The sequence below is a fragment of the Grammomys surdaster genome, unplaced genomic scaffold (genome assembly GCF_004785775.1).
Source record: "Grammomys surdaster isolate TR1022 unplaced genomic scaffold, NIH_TR_1.0 375, whole genome shotgun sequence".
Taxonomy (NCBI): domain Eukaryota; kingdom Metazoa; phylum Chordata; class Mammalia; order Rodentia; family Muridae; genus Grammomys; species Grammomys surdaster.
The window spans coordinates 1,927,504-1,948,016 of record NW_021604794.1 but is presented as its reverse complement, the minus strand read 5'-3'; the positions used below and the strand labels follow the sequence as shown (position 1 = coordinate 1,948,016).

Sequence of the window (20,513 nt, the reverse complement as noted above, 5' to 3'; positions counted from 1 at the left end):
CTCTCTCTCTCTCTCTCTCTCTCTCTCTCTCTCTCTCTCTCTCTCTCCTAAAAATGATATTAGAAAATGTAAGTTAATTTACCAATAGTCTATCTCTAGTAACATGTTGATTGTACATCAAACGTTAAATATACAGGAAACTCTCTTCCTTATTACAGAGTCATATTTGGACCAGATGGAATAGATACATATAGCACCATCTAACAAAAAACATATAGAACTTACATATTGCTTTTGTCTCCATTAGCTGTATATTGACCATCTGACTTTGGCATTTTTCTTTCTTTCTTTCTTTCTTTAGACCAAAACAGCTTATTTTTCCCCTATAATTATCTTTCTAATGTGTCATCAGAATGTGAGGTCTTGGAGCTTAACTTCAATTTCATGGTCCACTTGATTTCCCCTAAAATGTTATAAGCATACGTTTATGTCTTTCAGAGTTGAGCCCTTTTCAAGTCTGAATAAATTACTACATACTCAAACATGTAATACTATAATAATTGATTAGATACATTCTAAGAAATACAGAGAATGAAGTAAATAACTACATTTAGTACTTTAAAATGTTAGGAAACAAAAAAATCTGTATAACTATTATTTTGGCTATCAGTTATTTCATTTTAAATAACCATAACACTTTGCAGAGGTAAAATGTTGATCTTGGTTTTCACATAATCACTGCAAAAAAAGGTAGGTCATCCTGTGGGGATCACAGGGGAAAATTGACTTTATCCAACCTTGCTGAGTTCTGTGTGACTGTTCTCACAGAGACAATAACAAAAATCTACACAGTTCAGACATACCCTTTATGACAGATTAAATCAAATGCATTGCCAAAGTCCATCTTGATAGACCAAAGGTTATTACAGGAGGAGGAATGATTTGAAAACAGCTGTACCACCAAAAGACCACCTCTCAGGGGTGGGGAGATACTAGAAACACAGAGCTCACCAAACAACTTTCAGGCATCTCACAAAGTTGTTGTTTGTCTATTCTAGACAGCTCAGATGGTCGGAGAGTATCTCTCAGAAGTCCTTACAGTTTATATAAGTCAATTTTAGGAATTTCCTGGTGATTTTGAAGTGTATACTTCCTGAATTCTGAGAAGCCTCTTTTAGAACATGCTGAGTTTCAAAGATACCACCTGCAGATGTAATTCATCAACTTGAAGAAAACTACTATGCAACAGGGACATGGGGTATGGACATGAGATTTGGGCGTCTTGGGTTGTTTGTTTGTTTGTTTGTTTGCTTGCTTGCTTTTAAATATATAGAGAAACTCTTTCTCTTAAGATTTTTATTTTATGTAGATGAGTGCTTTCCTGGCATGTATGTCTGTGCACCATCTCTGTGCCTGGTGCCCATGGGAGCCAGAGAGAATGTCAGATCTCTGAAACTGAAGTTATAAAGTTTCAAGCTGTCATGTGACTTCTGAAAAACAAACCTGAGTTTACTGGAACAGCAGCCAGTGTGCCCTTAACTACTATGCCATCTCTACAGCCTCAAGTGTTAGGTTTAATGAGAGGAAGAATTGAGGTGGAAGCAAGAGGCTTTCATAATTAGCAGTCTTAACCAGTATGCTGTTTGACTGGGCATGATCTCAGCTCTGGTGCTTACAGATGGTCCTGGATTAGCCCTGATCTTTCAAGGGAACTATTTAGCTCCCATGAAAGAATAGCCTCCACTTGTGGCTGATCTCACTGTGGTATAATCTATCTGTGAGTTCTAGCTTTTCTTAAGATCCAACATTAAAAGGTGCAGGACAATGACTGAGGACTTTCAGGTGAATCTTCTATCATTTGGAATAGAACATTCTAAAAGCTGACAGCAAATTACCATAGTTAGTTACTCTTATACCTAAAGTCTTGAAGAATAAAGATGTGTTTTCACCAGTATTTACACAATGACTCTTGAGTACAGAGTTAAACAAAGATCTTACTCAATGAAAACACATTTGGAAATGAAAGATTAAAATGCCTGGCATTTTACTTGCTTTTAGTTATGCTTAGTTAGCATTATACTGCTGTGAACTGACACCATGACCAATGCAACTCTTACAAGGACAACATATAATTGAGTCTGGCTTACAGGTTCAGAGGTTCAGTCCATTATCATCAAGGCAGGAGTATGGGTGTGTCCAGGCAGGCATGGTGCAAACAGAGCTGAGAGTTCTACATCTTCATTTGAAGGCTGCTAGCAGGATACTGACTTCCAAGCAGCTAAGATGAGAGTCTTAAAGCCCATGCCTAAAATGACACACCTACTCCAACAAGGCCACACCTACTCCAACAGGACCATACTTTATAATAGTGCCACTCCCTGGGCTGAGCATATACAAACCTTCACAGTTACCTTGTGAGGAGCCAGTGCTTTTCAGGAAAAAAAATTACTCAGTACCTGTTATAATGTTGAGTTATTTCCTGTGCATGGGAAAACAAAGAGGGGCTTCTGGTAGAAATATTGAGATCTAACTGCTTCTAGCAATGCCACCAGGTGTACTAAAGATCCTGTTGTTTTATATGTTATTCACATAAGCATGTTCTAAATTTATTTCAGCCTAAGGGAAGACTAGAATGTTGCTTTGGTCCCCAGCTATTCTGCAGCTCTCTTCACTCCACTGCTGGGAATTTTGTTTTAGCTATTTTTCTCACTGTCTTAATAAAATATATGATAAAAGAAACTTAAGAGACAGAACTATTCATTTTTAGTTGGCACTTTGAGAATGCAGTTAGTATAGACAGCATAGTATAGAACAGAGTTTATTCAGGGCATGGGAAGGGGAGTTGAGAGAAAGGCAGAGGGAGAGAGAGGGAGAGGGAGAGGGAAAGGGAGAGGGAGAGGGAGAGGGAGAGAGAGAGAGAGAGAGAGAGAGAAGAGTAGAGGCCAACCATGAGCATATGGAGGGGGGAGGGGGAAAGAGGGTAAGGGCACAGGAACAAGAGGAGACGAGAAGAAGAGCAAGAGAGTGAGGAGGGGCAAGCAGCCCCTTTTATAGTGAGTCAGGCACACTTGGCTATTGCCAGGTAACTGTGGAGCAGAGCCTAGAAGAAATGCCAACAATTTTAGTACAAAATTTTTACCAGAAATTTTTAGTGGGAAAATTCTATGAAAAGGACAGATAGTTTCTCAGGTCTTAGTATCAGCATCCAAATGGGGGAAAATATAACAACAATAAATCTGAGAACTACACATGAAGGGGACATACTTTATTGGGAGGCAACAATAAAGAAGAGAATTGTTTTTTACAGAAAGTCAATATGCCACTATGTTATAGTGCTAATATTTTTGGGAAAAAAAGAATTTCAGAAGATGCAAAAGGTGGTGTGGCTGAAGTTTTATTACCTCCTCTAGGCTTGTGTTTTTCTCTCATGAAATCATTGGCAAATGACAAAAACACCTAATGGGGGATCCTCTGAGTTGGAAAGGGGAAACTCAGACTTTTTTTTTCTTGTCTTAGTGTTTCCTGTCCCACTATTTTCTTTTTGGTCAACCCAGGAGCTGTATGTTTTGATTTCTCTCAGACCTTTTATAGTTATACTTCTTAGCACCCTGACATTTGTCTGATCTATATAATTCTTGACAACGTCTGCCTTTACCCATGAAACAAGGCACTTGAGTTGGTAAATATGAGCCTTCTGAAATAAAATGGAAACAGGATGGTTTCAGGGTGTACATGCTCTCACTTTGTTATGAAAAAGGTCTCATGGTCTAACATGCTGATTAGAAAGCCATTGTGCCCAATGATCTTGTATATTAGCCCTGAATTTTGTACTTGAAAGCATCTTCTCAAAAGTTAATAAAATAATAAATGAATAAAAAAGAAAAGAAAGATAAATATTATAAGAAGCAGAGTCATATATGAGAAATCAAATACTCAATGTTAGTAAAAATACCAGCCCTCTTGTTATAGCTTACAAGAAAGTCCATGGCTCCATGCAAGCCAGTATTCTTCCTCTGTAGCTTAAGTAAATTTACAAAGGGGATTAGGGGAATAAGGTATGATAAAGAAGGGTGTGCATCTTTTCATGTTTTCATGTTACCTGTAAAAAAAGGAAGGAAAATTTAATAAGAAAGAGCTGCTTATAGACATATGTAAGATTTTACAGAAGTAAATGTGGTTGGCATTCTTGTGGCAGCTGTACTAGTTAGCCTTGCAGAAACTGACTTTACAGAATGCTCTGTTTTCTTTCTTTAACTTTAAATGAAATATCAAGGATTCTCTTTGCCTTTACTGATGACAGCTTTTAGTTTAGTGGCAAGGATCCCAAAGGATTTAAAGATTCATCTCTTATATTCTCTAGATATTTATAAGAGAATATAAAGTAATTTTCCTCACCTTGGGGCTTCACACTAATTCAGTATGTAGATGATTTATTCATAGCTGCTGACACTTCAATGCTTATAAAGAAGAAAATTTAACTTACTAAAAGTTTCAGTTTCCCAAGGACATACAGCATCCCCCAGATAATTTGGAATATAACCAAACATAATTCAAATATTTGAAACACTTTTGATGGATCAATGAAAACAATTCCATCCCAGTTTGTTCTTTATAAAGAAACTCCAACTACCATCAAAACCCAAGTTTACCAGTTAAAATGTGGCTTGAGATTTTGGTCACTGTGTCACTTTTGTATCTGTGTATGTGTATGTATGTGTGTGTGTGTAGAGTGGGTAGTGCATGTCCATTTATGTGCGTACCAAGGCCAGAGTTCAATTTCTGGTGTGGTTGTCCACCTTGCTTTATGAGACAGGGTCTCTTAGTCTAAAATTTGCCAAGTAGCCTAGGCTCACTGGCTAGTAATCTCCAGGAATTCAATTGTCTCTATCTCCCTAGCTCTAAGAATGCAAATTTATGACAGCATTTCCTTGTTTTTTAAAAAATTGAAATAAAACATAAGCTAAAACAACAACAAAAAAGCTCACATTAAAGTTGAACAAGGCAAATCAACAAAAGGACAGAAGTTCAAAGAGAAGGCATAAGAATGAGACCCAGTCATTCATACTTTCAGGATTCCCATTAAAAAACAAAAACCCCTAAACTAAAAGCTATAATATAGATTTAGGTAGAACCTCCACTACAGTTGTTGGGGGACTGAGCTGCGTGTCTTCTACATAAGGACCTCATTCCAGCCTGTATAAGTTCTTTGGTTGGTGACACAGTCTAGAAAAGCATTCACTGGTCCAGGTTAGTTGACTCTGTTGGTTCTCCTGTGGGGTTCCCATCAGAGAGGGGAGGGGTTGGAACTCTGTGAGGCAGGTACCGGGATGGTGGACAGTGTTTGGGATGTAAATAAATAAATATTAATTTGAAATTTGTTTAATGAAAAAACCTACAATATATACACAAAGTACATAGCATAGACCTATGTAGGCTCCATGCTTGCTGCTTTAGTCTCTCTGAGTTCATATGACTTTTGCTCAGTTAATTTAGAGGGAGTTGTTCTCCTAGTGTTCTCCATGTTCTCTGGCTTTTATACTCTTTCATCTTTCTCTTCTGTAGTGTTCCCTGAGCCCTGAAAGGATGGATTAGGGTGAATTTAATGAAGACATCCCATTTAGAGTAGTATGTTCCAATATCCCCCCCCACCTCTCTGAATAATGTCTAGCTCTGAGTCTCTGTTCCCATCTGCTGCAGGAGGAAGCTTCACTGATGATGGCTGAGTAAGGCTCTGACCTATAAGTATAGCAGAATATCATGAGAAGTCAGTCATCTTGTTACTCTTTTTTTTTTAAAGAATAGTAATATTTTGTTTTATCCTAGCTCTCTGGGCTATCTAGTCTCTGGTTCTTAGTCACCCAACCAGTGTTGGGTATGGATTCTATCTCATTGAGTGGGTCTTAAGTCAAATCAGATATTGGTTGGTTGCTTCCACAAGTTTTGTGCCACCATTGCCCTAACATATTTTGCAGACAGGATAGATTATAGATCAAAGGTTTTGTGGCTGGGTTGGTGCTTACATTTCTCTTTTGGTAGCCTACAAAGTACTTTCCCATGCCAAGGGCACTAGAATGCAGGCACCAGTCTGACCCTTTCATGTTCAATGTGTTATATAGGTTTTGTCTTCAGCAATGGGGCCTTGCTTTAAGCTTGTAGAAAGTAACCTATTCTCTTGGTAACAGCCTAGATTGTTTGGGGATTTCCATAAAATCCCTTTGGCCAAGAACTTAATTGAATGCAACCTAGTCTTGCTACTGGAAGCTTCATTTGGTGATAGATGGTTACCTGGGACTCTGTCTCCCTCATTATTTGGAGACTTCATTAGAATCACCTTCATGTATTTTAGGAAGTTTTCATTGCAATAGGTTTCCATATCATTCCTCAAATGTCCCCCAATTCCAGCCATTTCTACCCATATTTCTTCCCTCAACTCCAACTTTCCTCCCCTTCCCAACTGATCCTCTCATTCCTGTTTCCCCATACAAGTCTTTTACTTGCTTGGTTAGAGTTATCCCAATATGTTTTATATTATTTGAGGCTGCTGTGAAAAATGTTGTTTCTCTTATTTATTTCTCGTTACATTTGTCATTTGTATACAAGAGAGCTAATAATTTTTGTGAGTTAATTTTGCTGAATATGTTTATCAACTGTAGGAGTTTCATGGTAGAATTTATAGGGTCACTTATGTGTTCTATTTTATAATCTTCAAATAAAGATAGTTGGGCTTTTTCTTTTCCAATCTGTATCCCCTTTGATCTTCTGTTGTCTTATTGCTCTAGCTAATATTTCAAATACTATATTAAATAGGTACGGAGAGAGTGAAAAATCTTCCTTATCTTGTTCCTGGTTTTAGTGGAATTGTTTTGAGTTTCTCTCCATTAAAGTTGATGTTGTCCATGGGCTTTCTGTAAATGGCATTCATTATGTTTAGGAGTGTCTTTAAAATACCTAATCTTTTCAGTGCTTTTATCAAAAAAGAGTATTGGATTTTGCCAAAGGCCTTTTCTACGTCTTATGAGATATGCATGTTTTCTTTTCCTTTCACTTTATTTATATGATGGGTTACATTTATTGATTTTCATATGTTGAAACATCCCAGCATCTTTGGAATGAAGCCTACTTCATCAAAGTGGATGATCTTTTTGATGTGTTCTTGGATTTAGTTTGCAAGTATTTTGTAGAGTATTTTTGTATTTAAGTTCACAAGGGAAATTGGTCTGTAATTCTCTCTTTTTGTTGGCTCTTTATTTGGTTTGGCAATCAGAGTGATAGCCACATACCCTCATTTTCATGTTCCTTTAAGGCTGGAACTCAGACCCTCATGCTTGTGCAGCAAGCACTTTCCTGACTGAGATATGTGTCCAGCCCTTCCCTAACGATTCCTAAAATACAAAGTGTCTGGCTTAGATTCTTCAGAAGGTATAGGCAACATGTTTACTGCAGTTAAAAGAGACTAAAGGAGTCTTTCAAACCCTTCATATCCCCTCAGCATTTCCTCATTTGTATTCAGAGTTCCTAAATTGATAAATGTCTCCTTTTTCTGTGAGAAGAATAGCACAGTTGCTAGTAATGTGCTTACTCGGAACCAAGGCTTCTGTCACAGGCCTGTTGGTTACCTTTTGTATTTTTTGGGTTTTACTCTTCTGGAAAAGACTTGCTGCTTATAAGACATGACAAAACTTCTGACTAAAAACACTCAGTGTTGACTCCAAGACACTGAGGATTCCATACTAGTACTACTATCTCACAAAATCATAAGACATAAAACTTGCTAGTGTTCCATCTTACACTAATGTGATTGAAGCTGATGGAGACTTATGAGTCCAGATGATGTTACCATATCCTGAACACACAAATCAATATAATGACCTTGTAGTCACAGATGATGCCCACATTTAGTGTGATTTACTTCATCTTCTTATTGCCAATGTTGACAGAATTGTTCATCAATGCTGCTAACTTAAGAAGTAATCTTTTGAAGTAGATACTTTTCAGAGATGATCCTTTTCTTAGAACATCCTATGAATGACAATTGTAAAAATGTGGTAGAATAAAATACTTGTTCTTTTAGATTGTTTTAATGGTTCAAATTGAGAATGAAAAATAGTGAGCAAGCATTTTTAAAATTACTGTAACTGTTGCTATCTCTATTCTAGGCTTTCTGGGCCATAAGCTGCTTTGCATAATAGCATACCAATCATAAGCATTTGAATGTACATATCTGATGCCCAGAGGAAAAAGTCACATGGATCATCTATATAGTTTAAAATCCACAAGTTGTTATGCAAAACTACATGGATAAATTAAAACTGATGATCAATTACTGAGGAGTAAACATGCAACTACATTTTGTAATTAAAATAACAAAAACATCCCAAACACTGATTTAATATAGACATCTCTACTTAAATTATTAATGTTGACAGCAGTTTGAGATCATCATGGATAAAAAATAATTCAATTATTCCAACTAAGTAAATTTGACAATGGAAGATGGAAAATTACTGATAAACTAGATTGAGGTGAATGTACAGATGAAGTCTTAGTGACTGTCTGTGACTCACCCAGCTAAAGAAAGCTGGATGCTGGCATGAACTGAAAGAGGACTGTGGACTAAATGTGATATCTAAAGACCGGCACTAGCAATTGAGCAAAGTATTTACCAGGCTTCCATCTGTTAAGTACTAATAAAGTCTATGAAATTTAAAACAAGGGCTTAACATAAGGGGTGTGAGTTTTGGTAATACTATCATAAATTTTAGCATAGCAGACATTTACCACCCAAAGACCATGCCCAGAGAATTGCAGACTCTGAAGTAATGCCTTCTCAGTGTAAAACCAAGCTGGCCATTGAAAGACCCAATGTGGGTTCAGTGTGACTACCTGGACAGTCAAAATGCACAAAAAAATTATACTGATGACAGGGCCATTTCTAACACCTAAGTCTGGTGACAGGTTAGATAAATTAACTGCCTTTTAAAAATATTTTAACACTTAACAGGGCTGCTTAAAGAATGAAAATGTAATTAAACTGCATTGTATATGTAGTTGTCATTGGTATATATGGAAGACTAAATGCATTAGTTCTACCTTACTCGTTACTTTAATTATTTAGTTATATGCTTTTACTTTTTGTGTGCATATGGCCGTGTGTGGCATATGCATGTGTGTTTGATGACATGTGTATGTATGTCTTTTGAAGGCCAGAGGAGGATGTCAGACATCCTGCTCTACCACTCTCTGCCATACCGTTTCAGACAATCTCTTACTGAACATGGAGGTAGACCTGTAGCAAACCCAGTGATTTCCATCTCCATCTTCAACTTTGCTGGTGAGAGGCATGAAGCCACACCCACTTTTTATGTAGATGTGATATCTAAACCCAGGTCCTTTTGCTTTGTGCAGAAAGTGCTCTTAACACTAAGTCATCTCCCCTAGACAACAGATTATTTCAAATGGCATAGTCATATGACTTGCTCACAGTAATAAAACCAGTGAGTTCTATTTGGATTTGCCTTCGATTCAAGTCTCTAACTTTAGACCTTTTATGAATGAATGGCAACGTACTGGAGACTCCAATACCAAAAAATATTTTTTGACAGTCTTGGTTTGGCCAACAAAATATTGTATTATAGGTAACTAATAAACAATAAAGGTACATTTGGCTACAGTTCTAAATATTACAGAAGTTCTCAGGTATGCTGCTGATATCTGACAAAGACCATTGTGGTGTATCATGACAGTGTGGAAAGGCAACTCAACAACTGAAGCAGACAGAAAGCATGGGCCAAACTCACTCTTCCTATCAGAAGCCCACTCTTAGATCAGCTAACTCACTCCTACCATAATAATACCCATAATACTGTTATAATTGTAATAGCATTTCAAGATGGATTCTGGAGAGGACACACAAACCACAGCAGTCAGAACTCCATTCTGCTGAAAGTTATGGCTATATCAACTGCACCCTACACTAACTTCTTACTCTTACTCTTTCCTTGGAAAACAGAGGAAGGAATAGGATTTGACAGCATGTGGAAAGCTCCTCAGAAAGATACTAGAAACCACATGCTGGGGACATTTTTTGTAGATTTGCTTGTTAATTTAGATAGATGTTGAGGGTTTGGTGAACCACCTTCCTCTGTGGGTAATGGGTAAGAAATGATTGCCACTGAAGCACATTCCTAGTCTCTCTGTTGAAAAATTCATCAAGAAATATTTCAATATAAGTAATCTGTAAGAAGGTTCTTAAAGTAACTTTTGATGAATATTCCATTCACAGAGTAAGTTTTTGTACTTAAAACTGATGCCTGCCTACTCAACATAAAATAATAAGAATATTGATGAATTTAACTTTTCTATGACATAGACAAGGAGTCTACCCTGCCTGAGAGGTTAGTTAGATGTAATCAATGTGACCTTGAGAAACAAATTAAATTGAGAGTTTGGAAATTTCTCAAGAATCTCATTAATTTCTAACTCATTTGGAAACATATTTACAGAGTGTGTATAGACTCCAAGTCATAAATTTCTGTAACTGCCACTTATACATTAGGAACAAGTTCTGGGCATGATGATCATATCATCTGAAAATGTTCACATTCATATCTGGATAAAACTCAGTTGTGATGTCCTCAGCCACAAAACCCACATCAAATCTAAGAGAGCTTTTTATCTTGTAATAAGAGGAACACATACTCACATGTATATACACACACATATTCATACACATGAACACACAGGTGCATTCACACACACAGTAGCAATGTTATGAAGAAATATTTTGTAATCATATGGGTTTATTGTTTACATTAACTGGCTTTAGGTAGCTATTATTTTTCCATTTTATATTAAAAAAATTGGTGGTGAATCTCAACAAGGTCACCTATCTAAGGAAGAACAGAAAAAAATTTAAAGAACCATTGACTTCTAATCTTGCACTTTCAAGTGTCCTGTCTATTGCTTATCTCTAAATGAAGATTTGTTAAGTTTCTTCAGAATTGCTCACACCTGTTTTTACAGAACATACTTAGTCCCATTCTTCTGTAGCCTTTGTTTCTGACCTGACAAAACAAGGTAGAGATAGGTCTTTATATCTAAAATTATTTCTGAAAATTTGTAGAAAAAAAGTCTGTCATGAAAACTCTCAAAACAAACTCCAACCTTAATAGAAGACTACACTACTTTTTAAAAGTACTTTTATTGTAAGGTTACTTTATTAATAAGTTCTAGATGCCATCTCAGTAAATACTAACATAGATTCTCTCTCTTGAAAGCATATTCTTGTAAACTGGTATATTATTAAATGAAAATAATATCCAATCACACTGAAATATGAGCCTTCAAAACTTAATGATTATACAAAATAAAAATTAATAAATACATATTAATTTATATTATACAGAATAAAATTAAACATACTCAAGCATTTAAATATATGTATATACATGTTCTATTTATTTATTTTATGGTTCTGGGATCATATCCATGCTGTCTTCAGGCTAGACAAGCTCTATACATTGAGCTATAGCTTAATTCCTTGAATGTATTTTGATCATAGATAATAAGTGTCTGATTTTTTGTGTTCAGATCTCTGAATTTTAAGCAATGGTTAATATGCTCCAGTCATATTAGTTTATGTTTGTCTAACACTCCTCAAATACTGTCTTAGTTTTGTTTCCCCAAAAACATCTTAAGGGAGAAAAAATTTATTTGGCTCAATTCCAGGTTACAACCCATCACTCTGAGGAAGTCAAGGCAGCAAAAACTTTACGCAACCAATCACATCATATCCACATGAAGGCAAAACAATGAATTAATGTATGAATGCCTACACTCAGCTTATTCTTTTCTTTTTACTCAGTCCAGGACCCAGCCCACGAAAATGTGCTGCCTGCATTCAAGTTGGGTGGTCTGACCCCAAATAAACCAACAAAAGAAAATTTCTCACAGGCATGCCCATAGGTGAACCTGATCTAGATAATTCTCCATTGAGATTCCCTTCCCAGGTGATTCCAAATTGTTTCAAGGTGACAAAGCCAAACACAAATACTAATCAATTTATTTTAGTTCTGTTAAAATTAAAAAATTAGATTCATTTACTATGCAATGTCATAGTCATAACAATCAGAAGTATATTTTCCTGTTTGTTGTATTTTAAAATAAATGAGAGAAAAATAATGTTTTGTATATAAAGACAATAAAACAACTATTTATGTATGCTTCCTTGGCTTGAGGGGGTGCATGCTATATGTATCAAAAATTTTAAAAACTTGTCAGCCACTGACAAAATTTTAATGTTTGAAACAAAATGTCCACAACAGCTGCTGTCTCTGTTTTAGCTGGATGACCTAGGAACTAGACTCAATTGTGAATGTAAGTTGTAGGATTCAGATGCTACCCTGAGTGAACCAACAGCAATAACCAGATGCATTTGTCACTTTTGACCAAATACTTGGGGAAAAACAGTTGAGGAAGTTGTTTTATGATTTACATTTCTAGGGATCATTCTATCATGGGTAGTTAGAGAGACGTAGGTGGGATGGGGAGAGATATGGCAAGAGATGGGGAAAATGGGAACAGGAGCAGGAAACTACATAGTAATATTTCATCTGGAGTCAAGAAGTAGGGGGAACAGGAAATAAGACATAAAACCTCAAAATCTTTCTCTAGTGACCACCTCCTCCAGCAAGACTCCACCTCCAACCTTCCCAAACAGCACAACCAACTGGAAAACAAGTATTCAAACACATGACCTCACTAAGTACAGTTGATATTTAAACCTCTGCCTGGACCACAGCAGCTGCTTTGCCTGAGCATGTTCCTCCAGGCAGGTGGCAGGGCAGAATGATAAATATGCCTATTAATATTCATTCCAGCCTTTATAGCTAGATTTTACCAGATAAGCTTTATGGATTGGGAAAAAACAGTTTGCAGTAGAGAGCAACAGAAAAAGCCACTAAGTCTCAAGATATAGCGCTGAGGTACAACTTTTTTACTCAGAGAATCCTAGTACGCCCAGTTAAATAGTCTGGGTTGGAAGTGTTCATTTCTGTATTTCTGTATTTCTGTATTTCTGTATTTGTTTGTTTGTTTGTTTGTTTGTTTATGTTTGGTTTGTTATTAGCGGGTAATGAATGCAGGTGCATGTGTGTTGTGTTGCTTTTGTGGAGATTTGAAGAGAATCCTCAAGAATTGGTTCTGCCAGTGATAGCAATCAAACATGACATAACATACAATAAGAGTAGCCACAAACCCTCACATCAAGGGTGAAGGAGGCAAAGCAGTAGGAGAAAAAGGGTCCCAAGAGCAAGCAAAACCCAATTAAGAAATGGGCTACAGAGCTAAACAGAGAATTCTCAACAGAGGAATCTCAAATACCCAAGAAGCACTTAAAGAAATGTTGAACACCCTTAGTCAGCAGGGAAATGCAAATCAAAACAACCCTGAGATTCTACCTTACACCAGTTAGAATGGCTAAGATCAAAAACTCAAGTTACAGCACATGCTGGCAAGGATATGAAGAAAGAGGAACACTCCTCCATTGCTGGTGGGATTGCAAACTGGTACAACCACTCTGGAAATCAATCTGGAGGTTCCTCAGAAAATTGGAAACCTGAAGACCCAGCTATAACAAGCTCCTAGACATATACCCAAAAAATGTTCCATCAAACAACAAAGACACATGCTCCACTATGTTCATAGCAGTCTTATTTATAATAACCAGACACTGGAAGTAACCCAGATGTCCCTCAGCCAAAGAATGGATACAGAAAATGTGGTTCATTTTCAAAATGGAATAATATTCAGCTGTTAAAAATAAGGACATCATGAATCTTGCAGGCAAATGGATGAAACCAGATCCATAATTGTTCCTGTCTAAAAGAAATGTAGGGATAAAAATGGAGCAAAGACTGAAGGAAAGGCTGTCAAGTGAGCAGCCTAACTTGGAATCTATACCATGGGTGGGTACCAAACTCTGACACTATTACTGATGCTATTTTGTGCTTGCAGACAGGAGCCTAGCATGGCTCTCCTCTGAGAGGCTCTACCAGCAGCTGACTGAGACAGATACAGATACTTACAGCCAAACATTAGATTGAGGTCAGTGACTCCTATGGAATAGTTAAGGGGAAGATTGAAGGAGCTTAAGGGGATGGCAACCCCATAGGAAAATCAACATAGTGTCATCTAACAGACCCCTGAGAGCTCCCAGAGACTAAGCCACCAACTAAAGGTTGGTTCAGGCTCCACGCACACGTAGCAGAGGATTGCCTTGTCTGGCCTCACTGGGAAAGAATATGCCTAATCCTATAGAGACTTGATGCCCCAGGGTAGAGGGATGCCAGGAGTTGGGGAAGAGCATCCTCTCAGAGGCAAAGGGGAGGGAGGATGGGGTGACCAACTCTGGGAGAGGAGACCGGGAAGTAGGCAACATTTGGTATGTAAATACATAAAATAATTAATTAAAAAAATTAAAACAGTCAAACCCCCCAATCCTACAAGAACACCAAGCTACACAATCAAAATGTATGTATAGAGTATCTAGCTCAGACCCATATAGTGTCCATGATTGTCATATCAGTCTCTGTGAGCCCCTATGAACCATGCTTATTGACTCTGTAGATTGTGTTCTCCTGGTGTCTTCAACCTCTCTGGCTCCTAGAATCCGTCCTCCCCCTTCTGTGGGGTTTATTGGCTCTGCTTAATGTTTTCAACTTTTCTTGTTTAACTTTCTTTAAGGGCTTTATTTCTTCTTTAAGGACCTCTATCATCCTTATAAAGTTGATTTTAGTGTTATTCTGCTTCTACTGTGTTGGAATATTCAGGGCTTGCTGTAGTAGGAGAGATAGCCTTTTGTGGTAACATATTGCCTTGGCTGTTGTTGATTGTGTTTTTACACTAGGATCTAAGTTTGGGATGGTTATAGGTGTAGGTGCTGATTTCTGAGTTTTTCTTTCTTGAATGGGTATTTTGTTCTTTGCTTTCTGTTTCCTCTCTGGTCTTCTGGCTGGAATGGCCTGTGGTTGAGTAGATCTCCATGTGGGGATTTTGATTTGGGGGCTTGATTTCTGATACCCAGGGTGTTAATCAGAATGTCTCTGCTAAAGTTCTGGTGGCTGCTGAGGCCTCTGGTGGAGCAGGGGGCTTCCTCCAGAGTTCTGGGCTGGGATGTGGTGATAAGGATATCATTTTTAATTGTTGGTTGAAGTAAGTTGTCCATTGCACATATTTATAGCAACTTATTTTTAACTTCATGCACCAGGCAGAAAGTCATTGTAGTACAAGAGACTATTAGAAGCTATGCTTTTTAACTCTCTAATTGTATTTTCATTAAATAAAAGTCCTTTTCTAATATAGCCTTAGTTGTATGTATAACTTACACTATTCTGATTTAAGTCTTCATTCACTGGGAAGCTGCTCCATAATAAACTCCTTATCTTCACTCACCCTTGGACTTTTTTCCTGTGTAATTTATACATTCATAAAAAGCTCATGTAAATGGAATTTTAAAAAGAAACACAACAGACAATTTCTATGAGGAAGAGGTTTAGTGTTTAGTGGGTTTTTTTTTTTGTCTTTACTTCTCTGCAAATGCTCATGAGCAGAACATTCACCTTATTTATTGCACTAGTCATTGTTATTTGAAATAAATTTAAATTATAAGGATCACTGGTCTCTCTTTTCCTCCCATGTTATTAAAATTGTCTGTATTAACATGTATTAACTGTACATATTAATGGGTTCAGTATGATGTTTCCATATACTGAGAGGCTCTACCAGCAGCTGAGACAGATGCAGATACTTACAACCAAGCATTAGATTGAGGTCAGTGACCCCCTGAAGAGTTAGGGGAAGGATTAAAGGGCAAATATATATATATATATATATATATATATATATATATATATATATATATATATATATATGAATGATAGTATGCCAGATCCAAACTAACCAGATCCAAACTCTATAGCTTTACACACACACACACACACACTTACCTCAATATGAGGCAAAAATATTTATAAACAAGCTTCTTGCTTCTCACTCCGGTCTTTCACAGTGCTCAGACAGCAAGAATGGGCAAAAGGCACTCCTGGCTGAGATGAGTAGAGAATGATGGTGTACTTCCTGCAGAAATTCACTGGACACTGACCCATAAAAAGCTTCAGTATCCATGTTAGCAATGTAGTAGAAATCTTGCACTTGACTTGTATTTTGTGCAAGCAGATTCAGGATGATAACATAGAGTCAATGCTGTGATTATAAAGAAGACTCTGGATATAATCTAATCCTATCTGACCTATATGATACTTATCTGTATTTTTCCTCCCTTAGTAGCATCTCACCTGTAACTTAAGGAAGTAAGGCTAGAATACTGTCTTGGGTCCCTTCTAGCTCTCTATTGCCACTCTCTAGGATTCTTGGTAAAAAAAAAATCCTTGGGAATTAGTTACTGTGGTGCTTCATTTCCCTAATAATTTAGTTTTGTAAGAACAGCCTTACTGCCTGGAGATGGTGGTGAAAAGATGTGTGAAATGAAAACTTCAGAAGAGTAAGCCCAATGGTGGTCATAAACCACCATCATTAAAATGTTTATAAATGTTTTAATGGTGCTGATATTTAGAGTATCTTAAACCAAAAGAATATTTAGACAATAGTAGCTAATTGAGGAACTAAGGCAAAATTGCCATACCTGTGTTAAACATTAGCAGAGTTATTTGAAAAAAAAAAAACAGCCTTTTGGATATAGGCAGAGTTAACACATGCCACCATTGATATGAGCAGTGGTAATACAGAAGTGATCTTGGAGATATATCCACCCTTCCTCTGTGTTTTTTTACAGGGATTTCTAGGAAACACAAATTCAGACAGTGTGGTGCAGTATAGTCTCCAGCCTTCCTTCCACACCAGGTTCCTGCGCTTTCTCCCCTTAGCCTGGAATCCCAAGGGCAGGATTGGAATGCGGATAGAAGTATATGGATGTTCATACAGTAAGTGATATTTACTCTTCATGTGAAACAAACATCTGTATGAGATGCTGTAAAAACCAGTGTAAGTTAAAACTTACTTGTTCTAGCCTTTTTAATAGTTGTATAATTAAAACTGAGTTTTATTAAAAGACTTCTATTAATGCTTTATGACAACATAGGCCTTAATTAGTTTTTCATAGTTAAATTTAGATGTTACTTAGTGGGCAAAATGTTTGATATAAAATGAGAGCCTAAGTTTGGAGTCCCTGTATCACATAAAAGGCTATGTGTGCAGTGAATGTCTGTGAATCCAATGCTGGAGACAAAGAACAGAGACAGGTAAATCTCTGGAGCACACTAACCAGCCAGTATAGCCAACAGATGAATTAGCAGGTCAGTGAAGAGGATCTATCTCAGTAAATGAGGTGACAGACAATAAAGGAAGACACCTGGTGTTGAACAGTATGCATAAAGCCATCCACATGAGTATGTATATGCAACACATAGATGTCCCTGACTCACACTGAATTTAGAGGTAGACTCAACCCAAAATTCATTTAGCTTTATGTCCTGTCCAGCAGGACATTAAATAGGGGTCCGGAGAGGTCACCTGAAAGAGAGCAGGGGGAGCAGGCAAAGACGAAAGGAAAGACGACCTGTCTATAATCTGGTCAGATCATAATTTTTACTTTTGCACACACAGGTTATATACACAAAAAGGCAGGATGTGGGGAAGGGGATGACGCAGGAGCGTAGGTGTTTAGGGGGAGTACAGATCTCTTCCAGAACAGAGTGTCAGCTAGGTGAAGGTTCAGGGGACAGACCACTATGACTCCACCTATGATTCACTTTTCTTTATCTAAGTTGGTACTATCCACCAAGGTTACCCATCTACAAGGCCTTATGACTAGGCTTGGCAGCCTTCCACCAAAGCTGTCTGTTTACAATAACTCCCAGCTATCTGTTTCAGTATTTTTCCACAGAGACCCAAGACTTGGTGCGAGCAGGCATGTATGTCAGAGCCTATTGCTGATTTTAGGCCTAATGGCTGATTTTAGGCCTCCAGTGTATAAGCAGGGCTGCTCCCGACAGCTTTAGATTCCCAAAGTTTAATAAAATACTTGTAACATCATAGGCACTCAATAAAACCAATTAAATTCTAACTAATAACAAATGACACTGACTTTTAGAGACTTCTATGGGTCAGGTTTAGCACTAGTGTTTGGGGACTAAGTTCTAGCATGAAGAATCTACAGCAACATGCCATGGTACTAACTCTACTTTTCTTTATCAGTGTCACTGTGAAGCCTTTAGCTCTACAAAACACTATTACTTCTTCTGATCTTCATTTACTGGAAAATTATATTTCTGCACCAGCTTCTTTTATCATCTGTTAACTGTAATCAAAATAAAACAAGATAGTGAAGACATGAATACAACACTAACATAAAAATCAAGCAATGGAACTGATGTGACTCAATGTTTGTTATCTGATGATATTGAATGCAATTATACTATTTCTTAACATCATGGGCATGTATTAAATTACTGTTAAAATGAAACAAAATTTAAACTATGCACATGGATATTTACTTATTAATATAAGTGTCCAGAGTTAGTTGTCTGCCATTGGATGATGTTAGTGCATTAAGAGGAAAAAAGATATTTGTGCATCTTGACAAATCAGTATGTTAGAAAATGGTAAGATTTGGGGGAAAAATCTAGACAGACTCATAGGAATTCTTGTCTACTATCTTTTTGGCAAAAATGGAACATACTACGAGATATTTCCATCTGCAATCATATGAACCAGCTACGCATACCTAGAAGTATACTCGTATGCCACCATATTTATGACTCATCTAAACAAGTTCAAAGGCTTCCTATTAGTCATTTACACAATGCCAGTTGATCATATCCACAAGCTCTTGCTCCCCATTTTATTAAATGTATCTATTGAACATGATTTTTATGACCCGGAGCTAAGCATGCCTAAGATTGTGACTGCTAACTTTTCTTCTTAAGATATGACTGTAAACTGAGCATGCTGAGAATGTGCCTAGTATTAATGTGCTGTCCTATATGAGTATGTACAGAATTCCCCAGCGAAACATCCAGGCTTCCTTTGTTCAAGGGGAGCATTGATTTGGAAATAACTCATTCATCCCTTACCCAATGCAAATAATCTTCCTCTATACTTTACTTCATTTTTTAATGGGCTGTGGATATAACTTAATGAACAGATTGCTTGCCTAACATACATGAGTCCAACTGTTCTATCTCTAGTACAAGTCACGGCATCGTGTGCATGTAATCCCAGCACTTGGGGAGTGGAGGCAGGAAGATCAGAAGTTCAATGCCATTCTCGGTTACATAGTGAATTTGAGGTAACCCTAAGCTACATAGGACCCTGTCTCAAAAATAAATGAATAAAAGTAAATATGAAATAGATTAAATAGTTTTAAAATAGTGAAATATGAACAGATAGAACTATAGAAGAAGCAAAGAATAGACTGAACAGGAGTATCTTAGGGTTTTTAGGATGTACCAGGCTGCACTTCCTTCTCACTTACAGGTGCTCACTCCTATTCTATGCTAATTTCTGCTTCCATCATGTAGAGTGTTAATTTCTGAGGCATATTAATAACCTACCACCCATAAAGTATTTTATATCTCTGTTTTACTATTAACCCCTCCCCATACAATCCCATTAACTTGTTAATTCTGTCTGTTTCTGCTGATAGTATTTCTATGAAGTACTAAATGTAGTGGTGGTGTCTTACCATCCACTTCCTTTTCCTCCTAACATTGGTCATTTTCTTTCACTAAGGAATTGTCTTGAATCTCTAACTGTGCCCACTATTGTAGCAGCTATGATGTCTGATATTTACAATTTCTCTTTGATGTTATGAAATTAGTTTGTCTTCTATTACTAAGAAACTACTCCAGGTATACTGACTTCAAAGCAGAGCATGCTCTTTGATGGGGCTTTTTCTTCATAAGAAGCTATTTCTCCCATTCTTTGGGGTCAAAGTTGATACCAGAGGCATCAAAGGTGTGTGACTGAACCTAAGAAGAGCCAGTGGACTGTGTGAAGCTGTCATAGAATTTATAGGCACTGTTAGCTTCTGCAACACAACCTGTAGGATATAAGTAACTACTAGCAAATATTTTTAATGCAAATAGATCATAAATTACCACTAGGGAGTATTATTTGACGAGTAAACTCAAAGTATCTTTGCAGAGTCTCTAAATTGTCCATTATTTTCTTATAATCATTGTTCAAATTCATTAATTTTATTTATTTAACAGTATAAATTGTATGGTCTATGTTAACAGGAGTGACTTTTTGAGTTTTAATTAAACAACCTGTTTTCATTTAAGAACTTTGTTTATCATATTGCCTAGTGGCAATGTCTTTTTGCACTTTTATCTAATTTTTTACATTCCATTAATATTAGAATGCTCATCAACCTTCTCATTTACCTTATGTGTTCTTACGGATTCTTGGCTTAGGAGATTCATTTTCTGAGTGTCCATTTTCAAATTGGGGTTGGGGTTGGGATAGTAACCAGAATTGTGGCTTCCAACCTGCAC

The 20,513-nt window shown here is 37.0% G+C and overlaps 1 protein-coding gene across 2 annotated transcripts in view; it reads left to right on the top strand.

Annotated features, from left to right (window-relative positions):
* Window positions 1-20,513, top strand: part of LOC114632647 (contactin-associated protein-like 3) — a 161,352-nt gene that overhangs the window by 62,157 nt on the left and 78,682 nt on the right. Inside the window, exons 2-3 of one of the 2 annotated variants that reach the window (XM_028781240.1) lie at window positions 11,845-11,848; window positions 16,790-16,937. In XM_028781240.1, coding sequence (XP_028637073.1) covers window positions 11,845-11,848; window positions 16,790-16,937 — 152 coding nt within the window. The remainder of the gene's footprint in view (window positions 1-11,844; window positions 11,849-16,789; window positions 16,938-20,513) is intronic. The other variant, XM_028781239.1, reaches the window with a different exon arrangement.